The sequence below is a fragment of the Pelophylax lessonae genome, assembly GCF_965119305.1.
Source record: "Pelophylax lessonae genome assembly, chromosome: 9".
NCBI classification, from domain to species: domain Eukaryota; kingdom Metazoa; phylum Chordata; class Amphibia; order Anura; family Ranidae; genus Pelophylax; species Pelophylax lessonae.
This window is the reverse complement of record NC_138776.1, coordinates 15163751-15176988: the sequence shown is the minus strand read 5'-3', so window position 1 is coordinate 15176988 and position 13238 is coordinate 15163751. Positions and strand designations below refer to the sequence as shown.

The window sequence follows — 13238 nt, the reverse complement described above, 5'->3', positions numbered from 1 at the left end:
AGAGAGACACGAGAGGACAAGAGAGAGAGAGAGAGACACGAGAGGACAAGAGAGAGAGAGAGAGAGACACGAGAGGACAAGAGAGAGAGAGACACGAGAGGACAAGAGAGAGAGAGACACGAGAGGACAAGAGAGAGAGAGACACGAGAGGACAAGAGAGAGAGAGACACGAGAGGACAAGAGAGAGAGAGACACGAGAGGACAAGAGAGAGAGAGACACGAGAGGACAAGAGAGAGAGAGACACGAGAGGACAAGAGAGAGAGACACGAGAGGACAAGAGAGAGAGACACGAGAGGACAAGAGAGAGAGACACAAGAGGACAAGAGAGAGAGAGAGAGACATGAGAGGACAAGAGAGAGAGAGAGAGAGACATGAGAGGACAAGAGAGAGAGAGAGACATGAGAGGACGAGAGAGAGAGAGAGAGAGAGACATGAGAGGACAAGAGAGAGTGAGAGGACAAGAGAGAGAGAGTGAGAGGACAAGAGAGAGAGAGTGAGAGGACAAGAGAGAGAGAGTGAGAGGACAAGAGAGAGAGAGTGAGAGGACAAGAGAGAGAGAGTGAGAGGACAAGAGAGAGAGAGTGAGAGGACAAGAGAGAGAGAGTGAGAGGACAAGAGAGAGAGAGAGAGAGAGGACAAGAGAGAGAGAGAGAGAGAGAGAGAGAGAGAGAGATGAGAGGACAAGAGAGAGAGACATGAGAGGACAAGAGAGAGAGACATGAGAGGACAAGAGAGAGAGAGTGAGAGGACAAGAGAGAGAGAGAAACATGAGAGGACAAGAGAGAGAGAGAGTGAGAGGACGAGAGAGAGAGTGAGAGAGACATGAGAGGACAAGAGAGAGAGACATGAGAGGACAAGAGAGAGAGACATGAGAGGACAAGAGAGAGAGTGAGAGGACAAGAGAGAGAGAGAGAGAGAGAGAGAGACATGAGAGGACAAGAGAGAGAGAGAGTGAGAGGACAAGAGAGAGAGACACGAGAGGACAAGAGAGAGAGACACGAGAGGACAAGAGAGAGAGACACGAGAGGACAAGAGAGAAGACAAAAAAATGGAAAAAATGCGAAACACCGCGTTCGGTATTCGGCCTTCGGCCAAGCATTTCATTATTATTCGGCTTCGGCCAAGAATTTCATTTCGGTGCATCCATACACAACAGTACTTCTTTACTGAATTTCCTGGTGGTGTACGACCAATTTTTTCATATATGCTATTTGCGGTGGCGAGCCAAGGTCCAGCACCCACCTTGTATTGTAGACACAGACTCACCTGAGCGGTGTTACTGCTCTCTACAATTTAAAGCGGGGTTCCACCCAAAAGTGGAACTTCCGCTCATTTGCTTCCTCCTCCCCTCAGGTGCCACATTTGGCACCTTTCAGGGGGAAGGGGGGGGAACGGGTACCTGTTTTTGACAGGTACCCTTCCCCACTTCCGGGAGATGGCGCCGCGGTGCCATCCCTCGGAAATTTGGACCCCCCCTCCTTACCCCACCGCTGAGCCAATCCGAATGCGCAGCGCCTTTTTTTGTTTCTTTAGCAAAAAACAACCCCCCCCCCCCCCCAGTGGTGAATAAATACCACCAAAAGAAAGCTCTACTTGTGTAAAAAATATGATAAACATTTTGTTTGGGTACAGTGCTGGATGACCGCGTAATTGTCATTCAAAGTGGGACAGCGCTGAAAGCTGAAAATTGGCCTGGGCAGGAAGAGGGGTGAAAGTGCCCGGTATTGAAGTGGTAAAGGAGGGGTGAGTACTTACTATGCCGAACCATCTGGTCACATGATCCACCAGCCAATAAACGGGTTCAAACAAGGACTCGACCACTACGTCGCTGTCGGTGAAGGAGTTGTAGGCCAGGGAGACCAGGCAGAGGCGGCCGTAGCGCAGGTAGTCGATCAGGAGGTTCACGTTGGTCCATTTCCTTCTGTGTCCCAGGCGGAGGCACCTCAGGAACAGGCGCCGAATGTTTCTCATTCCCAATACTCATCACCTGGACCGAGACCAAAACTCATCACCCAAAACTCATCACCTGGACCGAGAGATCAAAACTCATCACCTGGACCGAGACCAAAACTCATCACCTGGACCGAGACCAAAACTCATCACCTGGAACAAAAACAAACACAAAGAGTGAAAGGAGTGTGCATGCCGCACAGAGCAGAGGAAAGCGGACTGTCCCCTACCACTGCTTCACCACTTACCCCCCCCCCCCCCCCAAGCCTCTGTCTGACACTTCTTCACATGTAACAGTTGATTTTTGCTAGAAAATTACTTAGAACCCCCAAACATTATATATCTTTTTCTTAACCAGTTCCCAACCGGCTGCCGCCTATTTACTGCGGCAATGTGGCTCTGCTGCGCAAATCGACGTAGGTATACGTCCGTCGGCATGCCTGCAGCACACTCCCGCCCCCATTCGTCAGCGGGAACTCCGATGCACGGGGCAGGCGGCTCCGATTGCCAGTGGCCACCCGCGATCGCTCCCCGCTGAGAGAGAAGAACGGTCGGCTGTTGTAAACACAGCTGACCGTTCTTCTCCCTGGAATGATTACAGAGCTCCTGTGATCCTTCTATATAGGAACACAGGTCTCTATGATCATTTCAGAAGCCACGCCCCCCACAGTTAGAATCACTCCCCTAGGCTTACATTTAAACCCTTGATCACCAACAGTGTTAACCCCTTCCCTGCCAGTGTCATTATTACAGTAACAGTGCATATTTTTAGCACTGATTACTGTAGTAATGTCACTGGTCCCCCCAAAAGTGTCAAAAATGTCAGTCAGGGGTCCGATCTGTCCGCCGCAATGTCGCAGTCCCGCTAAAAATTGCAGATCGCCACCATTACTAGTAAAAAATAAAAAAAAAAAAACAATAAAAATGAGATAAATCTTCCCTGTAGTTTGTAGACGCGATAACTTTTGCGCAAACCAATCAAAATACGCTTATTGCGATTTTTTTTACCAAAAATATGTAGCAGAATACAAATTGGCCTAAAATGTTAAAAAATTTTGATTTAAATTTTTTTTTTATGGGAATGTTATATATCAGAATGTGAAAAATATTGGGTTCTTTTTCAGAATTGTTGCTTTTTTTCTGTTTATAGCGCAAAAAATAAAAATCGCACAGGCGATCAAATACCACCAAAAGAAAACTCTATTTGTGGGAAAAAAAGGACATCAATTGTATTTGGGTACAGCGTCGCACGACCGCGCAATTGTCCAATAAAGTAACGCAGTGCCGAATCGCAAAATAGGGCCTGGTCATTAAGGGGGGGGGGAATCCTTCCGGTCCAGAACTGATTAAGGCAGAGGCCCTAGTGAATAAATTAGTGGGTGTTGCAATTTTTTATCTCACACGGTATTTGCACATCGGTTATTCAAACTTTATAATTATCAACCAGCTGCTGCACCTGCAGTGCTCTAATGAGGAAATCTGCTGGGCCTCCATCCTTTTAGATGTGTTCCTATTGGGAGGATCTCACCAAAAATGACATTATTGTTACAGGGGATGCCAGAAATCTGACTTGTATCTTAGTGCAGACTTCTGGGAAAATTGGTGAGCCAATCACACAAGCAGGAAATGATGTTTCTGGGGGGGGGGGGGTGCACTCTGTGTACTATCTGTGTATAGAGCGCCTCCAGGAGGCCAGATTTACAGAAAATGACAGCGGCTGCAGAAGGGAAAGGAAAGGGAAATTTTCAATAACTTTCGGTTACAATATGAATTATGGAGCAATTGAATAAGATTTCATTTTTAATTTGCTACTTTTTTTATCCAGACGAAAGTGGAGTTACCCTTTAAATTCACGGTCACTGCTAAAATGTGGATGAGTCCAAAGGTGGGGGGGGGGGGGGGTACTTTTCACAGAGCACTGCAAGGAGGACATACCATCTGATATCTAATACTGATACTGATATCATCAATAATGGATGAGTAGAGAATGGAAACATTCCGGGAGGATTACCAATGAGGGTAAAGCTGAATTCCAGGAAAGAATACATTATACATTGTTCCAGGTATAGACACTGATCTCTATGGTGACTCCGGGGGCACTGATCTCTATGGTGACTCCGGGGGGACACTGATCTCTATGGTGACTCCGGGGGGACACTGATCTCTATGGTGACTCCGGGGGGACACTGATCTCTATGGTGACTCCGGGGGGACACTGATCTCTATGGTGACTCCGGGGGGACACTGATCTCTATGGTGACTCCGGGGACACTGATCTCTATGGTGACTCCGGGGGGACACTGATCTCTATGGTGACCCCACACTGATCTCTATGGTGACTCCGGGGGGACACTGATCTCTATGGTGACTCCGGGGGGACACTGATCTCTATGGTGACTCCGGGGGACACTGATCTCTATGGTGACCCCACACTGATCTCTATGGTGACTCCGGGGGCACTGATCTCTATGGTGACTCCGGGGGGACACTGATCTCTATGGTGACTCTGGGGGGACACTGATCTCTATGGTGACTCCGGGGGCACTGATCTCTATGGTGACTCCGGGGGGACACTGATCTCTATGGTGACCCCACACTGATCTCTATGGTGACTCCGGGGGCACTGATCTCTATGGTGACTCCGGGGGGACACTGATCTCTATGGTGACTCTGGGGGGACACTGATCTCTATGGTGACTCCGGGGGCACTGATCTCTATGGTGACTCCGGGGGGACACTGATCTCTATGGTGACCCCACACTGATCTCTATGGTGACTCCGGGGGACACTGATCTCTATGGTGACTCCGGGGGACACTGATCTCTATGGTGACCCCACACTGATCTCTATGGTGACCTCCCCCCTCCTCCTCGTGGTCTCACCTGCCGGTCGGTGCCTCTCCGTGGGCGGGGACTCGGTCTCCTCTCTCAGGTTCCTCCCCCTTCGGTCTCTCCATGAACACTGACCGCCGATCTCACCGGATATCATGCCACTCAGCCCACATCGGTGTCATCCCGGCACACCGCGCATGTGCATTACTCACTACACGCGTGTAGAAATCACTGCGCAGGCGCCAACTTCACCTGACCGCAAAGCCTGCTATTCTTTACTGCGCATGCGCTGGAGGCACCTGTTGTCTGCAGGGAAGCTGGGAATGACAATAAAGGCATTCGGTGCAGATGATGAGGAGAGAGGGGGGAATGCGTGTCAGTGCTTAAGGAGGGGTGGGTGTCGGTGCAGCTGATGAGGGGGGGAATGCATGTCGGTGCAGCTGACTGAGGGGATGGGCGTCTGTACAGCTGACAGAGGGGGTGGGTGCTGGTGCAGCTGACAGGGGGGGGATGCATGTCAGTGCAGCTGGCGGAGGGGACGGGCATCTGTGCAGCTGACGGGGGGGGGGGGGATGCATGTCGGTGCAGCTGGCGGAGGGGGGGGAATGCATGTTGGTGCAGCTGACGGGGGGGGTCGGGCGTCTGTGCAGCTGACGGGGGGGGGAATGCATGTCGGTGCAGCTGGCGGAGGGGACGGGCGTCTGTGCAGCTGACGGGGGGGGATGCATGTCGGTGCAGCTGACGGGGGGATGCATGTCGGTGCAGCTGGCGGAGGGGACGGGCGTCTGTGCAGCTGACGGGGGGGGATGCATGTCGGTGCAGCTGACGGGGGGATGCATGTCGGTGCAGCTGGCGGAGGGGACGGGCGTCTGTGCAGCGGACGGGGGGGGAATGCATGTCGGTGCAGCTGGCGGAGGGGACGGGCGTCGGTGCAGCTGACAGGGGGGGGAATGCATGTCGGTGCAGCTGGTGGAGGGGACGGGCGTCTGTGCAGCTGACGGGGGGGGGGAAATGCATGTCGGTGCAGCTGGCGGAGGGGACGGGCGTCTGTGCAGCTGACGGGGGGATGCATGTCAGTGCAGCTGATGGGGGGGATGCATGTCGGTGCAGCTGGCGGAGGGGACAGGCGTCTGTGCAGCGGACGGGGGGGGGATGCATGTCAGTGCAGCTGGCGGAGGGGACGGGCGTCGGTGCAGCTGGCGGGGGGGGGAATGCATGTCAGTGCAGCTGGCGGAGGGGACGGGCGTCGGTGCAGCTGACGGGGGGGATGCATGTCGGTGCAGCTGGCGGAGGGGACGGGCGTCTGTGCAGCTGACGGGGGGGGAATGCATGTCAGTGCAGCTGGCGGAGGGGACGGGCGTCGGTGCAGCTGACGGGGGGGGATGCATGTCGGTGCAGCTGGCGGAGGGGTCGGGCGTCTGTGCAGCTGACGGGGGGGATGCATGTCGGTGCAGCTGGCGGAGGGGACGGGCGTCTGTGCAGCTGACGGGGGGGGGGAATGCATGTCGGTGCAGCTGGCGGAGGGGACGGGCGTCTGTGCAGCTGACGGGGGGGGGGAATGCATGTCGGTGCAGCTGACGGGGGGGGGGGGGGAATGCATGTCGGTGCAGCTGGCGGAAGGGAGACGGGCGTCGGTGCAGCTGACAGGGGGGGGGGGGAATGCATGTCGGTGCAGCTGGCGGAGGGGACGGGCGTCTGTGCAGCTGACGGGGGGGGGGAATGCATGTCGGTGCAGCTGGCGGAGGGGACGGGCGTCTGTGCAGCTGACGGGGGGGGGGGATGCATGTCGGTGCAGCTGGCGGAGGGGCCGGGTGTCAGTGCAGCTGATGGGGGGGGATGCGTGTCGGTGCAGCTTGTGGAGGGGATGGGTGTCAGTGCAGCTGACGGAGGGGGTGGGTTTCGGTGCAGCTGATGGGGGGGGGGGATGCGTGTCGGTGCAGCTTGCGGAGGGGATGGGTGTCAGTGCAGCTGACGGAGGGGGTGGGTGTCGGTGCAGCTATGCATTATGGGATAGAAAAGGGAAGATAAATACTCTTCGGTGTTTAAAATAAACCCCAAGAAATGTAAGGGGTGCTGTATAGCAGACTTAATAGGCTGACTGCACTGACCTGCCCCCCCCATTTAAAATCCACAGCCTCCAAAAGCATTAACAGCACATGACCCCTTCACTCCGCCTCTTAACCATTTCACTGCCAGAGACGCTTCTTGTACACATTTAATAAAAAATCGCGGATCGATCCCCGCTGAGCAACACGGATCCGCCTACGGAGGCGGACCGTGTGAAAGAGCCCTAACTCCACTTTTGTTGAGAAAAAAAACATTCCCCTCTGGGTGATCTCTGTACATTGCAAGGATTATAACAACCCTTGTAGCAGATTACTTCCTTTTGTTATTCTGAATAAATAGCTGTTTGTTTCTCTGTGTCCATGTGAACAGTGATTGTGAATGGGAGTGGCTTTAAATTTACCAACCAGCTGCTGCACCTGCAGGGCTCTAATGTGGAAAGTGACAGGGTCTGCATCCTTTTAGACATAATTTCCTATTGGGAGTATCTCACAATATTCCTACCTTTTGTTTTTCTGAAGAAATCCCTGTGTGTGCCTCTGTGGGGAAACTGAGTCTAATGGGAGTGAGTGGTTTTATAATTATCAATCAGCTGTGAAACTGCAGGGCACTAATAGGGAAATATGCTGGGCCTGCATCCCTTTAGATGTGTTCCTATTGGGAGTTTCTCACCAAAAAATGTCATTTTTGTTGCAGGGGATGCCAGAAATCTGACTTGTATCTTAGTTCAGACCTCTGTTAAAATCAGTTAGCCAATCACACAAGCAGGAAATGATGTTTCTGGGGGTGTGGTCAGTACACCTTCTGTATACAGAACAGCTCCAGGTGGTCATATTGCATTTTCAGAAAATTGCTGCGGATTGGAAAGGAAAGGTCATTTTTAAAAATATTCAATTGCGACGTGCCGCAATTGTATACACTATATTATTTTTTTCTTTATTTTATATTTTTTTCCCCTACAAAGGTGGAGTTACCCTTTGAATTTGCATGTGTGAATGATGACAAATTTCAGTACCCTATATTTTCCATAGGTGGCGCTGTACAAGCCCCCTACAGGTCATCAATTTAGAGTTAACTGTGAATAATTGCTCTCACACCAGTGAATGGAACATGTAGCGTACTCAAGGTTTTCTTGCATAGGTGCCCCCGACGCATTAACATTCATGTGGCATGGGGGGGGGGGGGGTTAAGTGCTTGGGTGTAACTTTTGTTTTCATCACATAGGGATCAAAAAGTCCCAGGATATCCTGGGACACCAGGGGATCCTATGGTAAGTCCGGGAACACTTGGCGTTATGGTGACTCCAGCAAACCTTTGTGCCTTTAGTGGACAATGGGCTGTATGGTAACTCTAGGGAACATTGTGCTCTATGGGGTCCCTGGGCTATAGGGCGAGTCCAATGACACTTGCCATTTATGGTGACCACAGGAAACACTAGACTAGAGGGGCCTCCAGTGGACAATGGGCTGTATGGTAACTCTAGGGAACATTGTACTCTATGGGTTCCCTGGGCTATAGAGCGAGTCCAATGCAAACTTGGCATTTATGGTCACCACAGGAAACACTAGACTAGAGGGGCCTCCAGTGGACAATGGGCTATATGGTAACTCTAGGGAACATTGTGCTCTATGGGGTCCCTGGGCTATAGGGTGAGTCCAATGCACACTTGGCATTTATGGTGACCACAGGAAGCACTAGACTAGACGGGCCTCCAGTGGACCAAGGGCTATATGGTAACTCTAGGGGACACTGTGCTCTGTGGTGACCCCAGTAAACCCTAGACTAGATGGTGCTTCCAGGGGACCCTGGGATGAATGGTGATTCCAGGGAAACACTAGGCTAGATGGTGCCTTTAGTGGACAATGGGTTGTATGGTAACTCTAGGGGACACTGTGCTCTATGGAGACCCTGGGTTGTATGAGTCCAGGGAACCTTAGAATAAATTGAGCCTTCAGTTGACATTGGGCTGTATGGTAACTCTAGGGAACACTTGCCATTGATGGTGACCACAGGAAGCACTAGACTAGATGGGCCTCCAGTGGACAATGGGCTGTATAATAACTCTAGGGTACACTGCACTGTGGTGACTCCAGGGGACCCTGGGCTGCATGGTGAATTAAAGGAACATTTGGCTCTACGGTGATCCCAGCAAACCGTAGACTAGATAGTGCTTCCAGGGAACCCTGGGATGAATGGTGAGTCCAAGGAACACTTATATTTATGGTGATCCAAGGGAAACACTAGGCTAGATGGTGCCTTTAGTGGACAATGGGTTGTATGGTAACTCTAGGGGACACTGTGCTCTATGGAGACCCAAGGGAACCCTGGGCTATGTGGTGAGTCCAGGGAAACTTAGAATAAATTGTGCCTTTAGTGGACAATAGGCTGTATGGTAACTCTATGGAGACCCTGGGCTGTATGGTAAGTCCAGGGAACCTAAAGCCCCGTACACACGCGTCGAAAATTGGCAGGGAATTTTCGTCCGACGTCCGATCTGCCAATTTTCGGCTTGTTAGTATGATGCTTCCGACAACCGACTCCGACTTTTCGGCCGAAAAAAAGCTGGTGTGCAGACTATAAAATTTTTGTTGGCCATCAACACAACGGCCGATTTTTGTGCAGTCAGTACAGATTTCGACAGGGAAAAATCTGATGAGCAAGTCTGGGCATGTTCAGTGAAGAAAGAACACAAAGAAAGCAATCCAACACATGACATCACTTCTGAAGTAGAATTTTGTTGGGCGAGAAAATTCGTGTGCAGTCAAGGCACATTCCAACCAACAAAACACAACTCTGGACAAAAGACGGACTATCGGTCGGCCGATAATCGTTGCGTGTGTACGGGGCTTTAGAATAAATCGTGCCTTCAGTGGACAATGGGCTGTATGGTGAGTTCACAGAAAACTTGCCATCGATGGTGACCACAGGAAGAACTAGACTAAAGGGGCCTCCAGTGGACAATGGGCTGTATGGTAACTCTAGGGGACACTGGACTGCATGGTGAATTAAAGGAACACTTGGCTCTACAGTGCCTCCAGGGGACCCTGGGATGAATGGTGAGTCCAAGGAACACTTTTATATTTATGGTGATCCCAGGGAAACACTAGGCTAGATGGTGCCTTTGGTGGACTGGTGTATGGTAACTCTAGGGGACACTATGCTCTATGGAGACCCCAGGGGACTCTGGGCTGTATGGTGAGTCCAGGGAACCTTAGAATAATTTGTGCCTTCAGTGGACAATGGGCTGTATGGTAACTCTAGGGGACACTGTGCTCTATGGAGACCCTGGGCTGTAGGGAAGTCCAGGGAACCTTAGAATAAATCACGCATCCAGTGGACAATGGGCTGTATGGTAACTCTAGGGAACATTGTGCTCTATGGCAGTGGTTCTCAATTCCGGTCCTCGGGACCCACTAACAGGCCAGATTTTAAGTATTACCTTGGGGGATGCAGACTAGAATACCACAATCACTGAGCAGCAAATGAGATCACCTGTGATGTAATTTAGTTATCTTGCAAACCTGGCCTGTTGGTGGGTCCCGAGGACCGGAGTTGAGAACCACTGCTCTATGGGGACCCTGGGCTGTATGGTGTGTCCAAGGAACACGTGGCATTTATGGTGACCCAGGTGACACTAGACTAGATGGAGCCTCCAGTGGACAATGGGCTGTATGTAAACTCTAGGGGGACACTGTGCTCTGTGGTGACTCCAGGGACTCGTCCTGGTAGACAGCTGCAAGCAGTGATGTGCAAGATCTGGGGGATTGCTCCAGCTGAAAGGCATTGCTCATGTGCATGGTCTGATTTACCTATTTGAATTAAAGTGCTCAAAACCAAAGGTGGAATTGGAAAGTCTCTCTCCCACCTGTTGTTTGGGGCCAATTCAAACTGAGGTAACTTCTATCAATTAAACCTTTGGGTTTTGGAATTCTGGTGTCCGAAACAACTAAAAGGTGGTCATGGGATCCCAATAAACTTCATAACACATGGATCAGCCTCCTGAATATGGTTCCATTAAGGGGCATACCTTCTCTTTGGCAAACTGATTTTACGCAGGTCGGTCCATCCATGTTTTTCCATAAAAGTGTTTGAATTCCTAATTTACATCTGGGTGACATGATGGACAAGGCTTTATAAGTCTCCGAAAGAAGCCACAACCTTTGGTGAAACACGTTGAGCAAAAACCTCTGTACAGTGACCGTATGGATTTGTCATAGTGGTTTTAACAATATGTATAACTTTGAACATCAGAAATAAAAATTGGTTTTAGACATAATGTTACATTTTTTTTTTTGTCTATGAGCACCTAAAAAAGTTCCGTCATGTGCTTTCCCAAAAAAATGTTTATTAAATTTAGGATGTGCATTTAATAACAACCCCCAACATCTCTAGCAAATTTATTCAACATTTCTATTTTATTTTAATCCCATATGGTAGGAGTCCCCAACCCAGCAGTGCAGGCCCATGGCCTGTTTGAAACCAGGTCACATAGGTCACACAGAAGAAGGTGAGCAGTAGACGACCACAGACCCGACTTGCTGCCATCTCCACTCCCATCATCACTGTAGGGTCTGCCTCCAGGTTCCTCATAGGAGCAGAATCCTATCTCAACTGCATGTGTCGATTCTCGAGTTCCCGCTCCTGAACTTGTAATTCAGGATTCCTTGCAGTGGTGGAAGGAGCTGCCTCCGGTGGCTGGGGGGCCAACAAGCTGTGGCTGGGGGCTGATGGCCGACGAGCGGCATCTGGTGGCTGGGGGTCAATGAGCTGGCCTGTGGGGTGACGAGCTGCATCTGGTGGCTGGGGGTCAATGAGCGGGCATCTGGTGGCCAACAAGCAGGCATCTGGTGGCTGGGGGCCAACAAGCAGGCATCTGGTGGCAGACAAGCTGGCCTGGGGGCCGACGAGCGGGCATCTGGTGGCTGGGGGCCAACGAGCTGCTGGCTGGAAGACGAGCTGCATATGATGGCCTACAAACTGAAGCTGGGGGCTGACAAGCTGCATCCGGTGGCAGGCTACAGTGGCAAGTTGCATTATTATGCGTTTAACCATTTCATTATATATTACAATGTAATAATAGAAATAACGCACTTCAATCATCTTGACACCATATCATCCATAGTGTTGAGACTAATGAAGCGCTAATACCAACCCATCCCACCCGATGCATGGGCTTCCACGAAACTGGTCTCTGGTGTCAAAAAGGTTGAAGACCACTGCCGTATGGTATTCTTTAACTACCTCAATACCGGGCACTTAAACCCCCTTCCTTCCCAGACCAATTTTCAGCTTTTAGCGCTGTTGCATTTTGAATGACAATTGCGCGGTCATGCAACACTGTACCTAAACCAAATTTATGTCATTTTTTCCCCACAAATAGAGCTTTCTTTTGGTGGTATTTGATCACCACCAGGTTTTTTCTTTTTTGGTGCACAAATAAAAGAAGACCGAAAAGTTTGAAAAAAAAAAGTTTTTTTGTTTAGGTTATAAAATTTTGTAAATAGATACGTTTTTTCCTGCACTGATGACGCCACACTGACAGGCACTGATGAGGAGACACTGATGGGGTGGCACTGATATGCAGCATTGATGGGCACTGATAGGCAGCACTGATGGGCAGCACTGGTGGGCAATAAAGGGCACTGGTGGGCGGCACTGATAGATGGCATTGGTGGGCAGCACTGATAGGGGCACCACTGGCAGGCTCTCTGAGCCCTGTTTGCCATCCCTGGTGGGCATCCCTGGTGGCTCTAGTGGCACCGGTAATCAATCATCTGATTACCAGCACAGACCCCCCCTGTGATCAGTGAGTAATTAGAAATACTCACTGATCTCCCCAGCTGCAGCACCGATCCTCTCCTCTTCTCCTCACTGACAGGATCTGTCAGGAGGAGAAGAGATCGAAGCCGTTACAACGGCTGTATTTACATTACATGACGGCTGTGATTGGACACAGCCGTCATGTGATCAGGAGGGCCAATCACAGGGCCCTCCTGCTGCATCTTGTTGCTCTGTGTCCTAGGGACACAGGCACATCGAGGCTGCGCATGCCCGCGGCGGCGCGATCTCTCTCATTCTGAAGGACGTTTACGGAACGTCCGATCAGAAGGACGAGACTCCCACCCGGCCGTATATGTACAATGGCCCGGCTGGGAGGTGGTTAACTTGTTGCCACCCGCGCTATAGGCGAAGTACGGCTACAGCGCAGGCTCTAATTTCCGGGAGGCCGTCTTTATACGGCCTCCCAATGACAGGCTCCCGCGAGCGCGCATCGGGGAAAATCTGTGTCGGCCGTGTCCCTTGGACACAGCCAATCACAGATCGTGGTAAATGGCCAATCACAGTGGCCATTTACCACGTGATTGGACCATGCAATGAGAGATGATCTCATA

General features: G+C 51.1%; 1 protein-coding gene across 1 annotated transcript in view; it reads right to left on the bottom strand.

The window, feature by feature from the left end:
• The window catches only part of ZDHHC16 (zDHHC palmitoyltransferase 16), a 41224-nt gene extending 39171 nt beyond the window's left edge, over positions 1 to 2053 (bottom strand). Inside the window, 2 exon segments of the mRNA XM_082269113.1 lie at positions 1757 to 1988; positions 2028 to 2053. Of these exon segments, the coding sequence (XP_082125239.1) occupies positions 1757 to 1972 (216 nt within the window). The 5' untranslated portion in view covers positions 1973 to 1988; positions 2028 to 2053.
• Positions 2054 to 13238: the final 11185 nt, after the last annotated feature.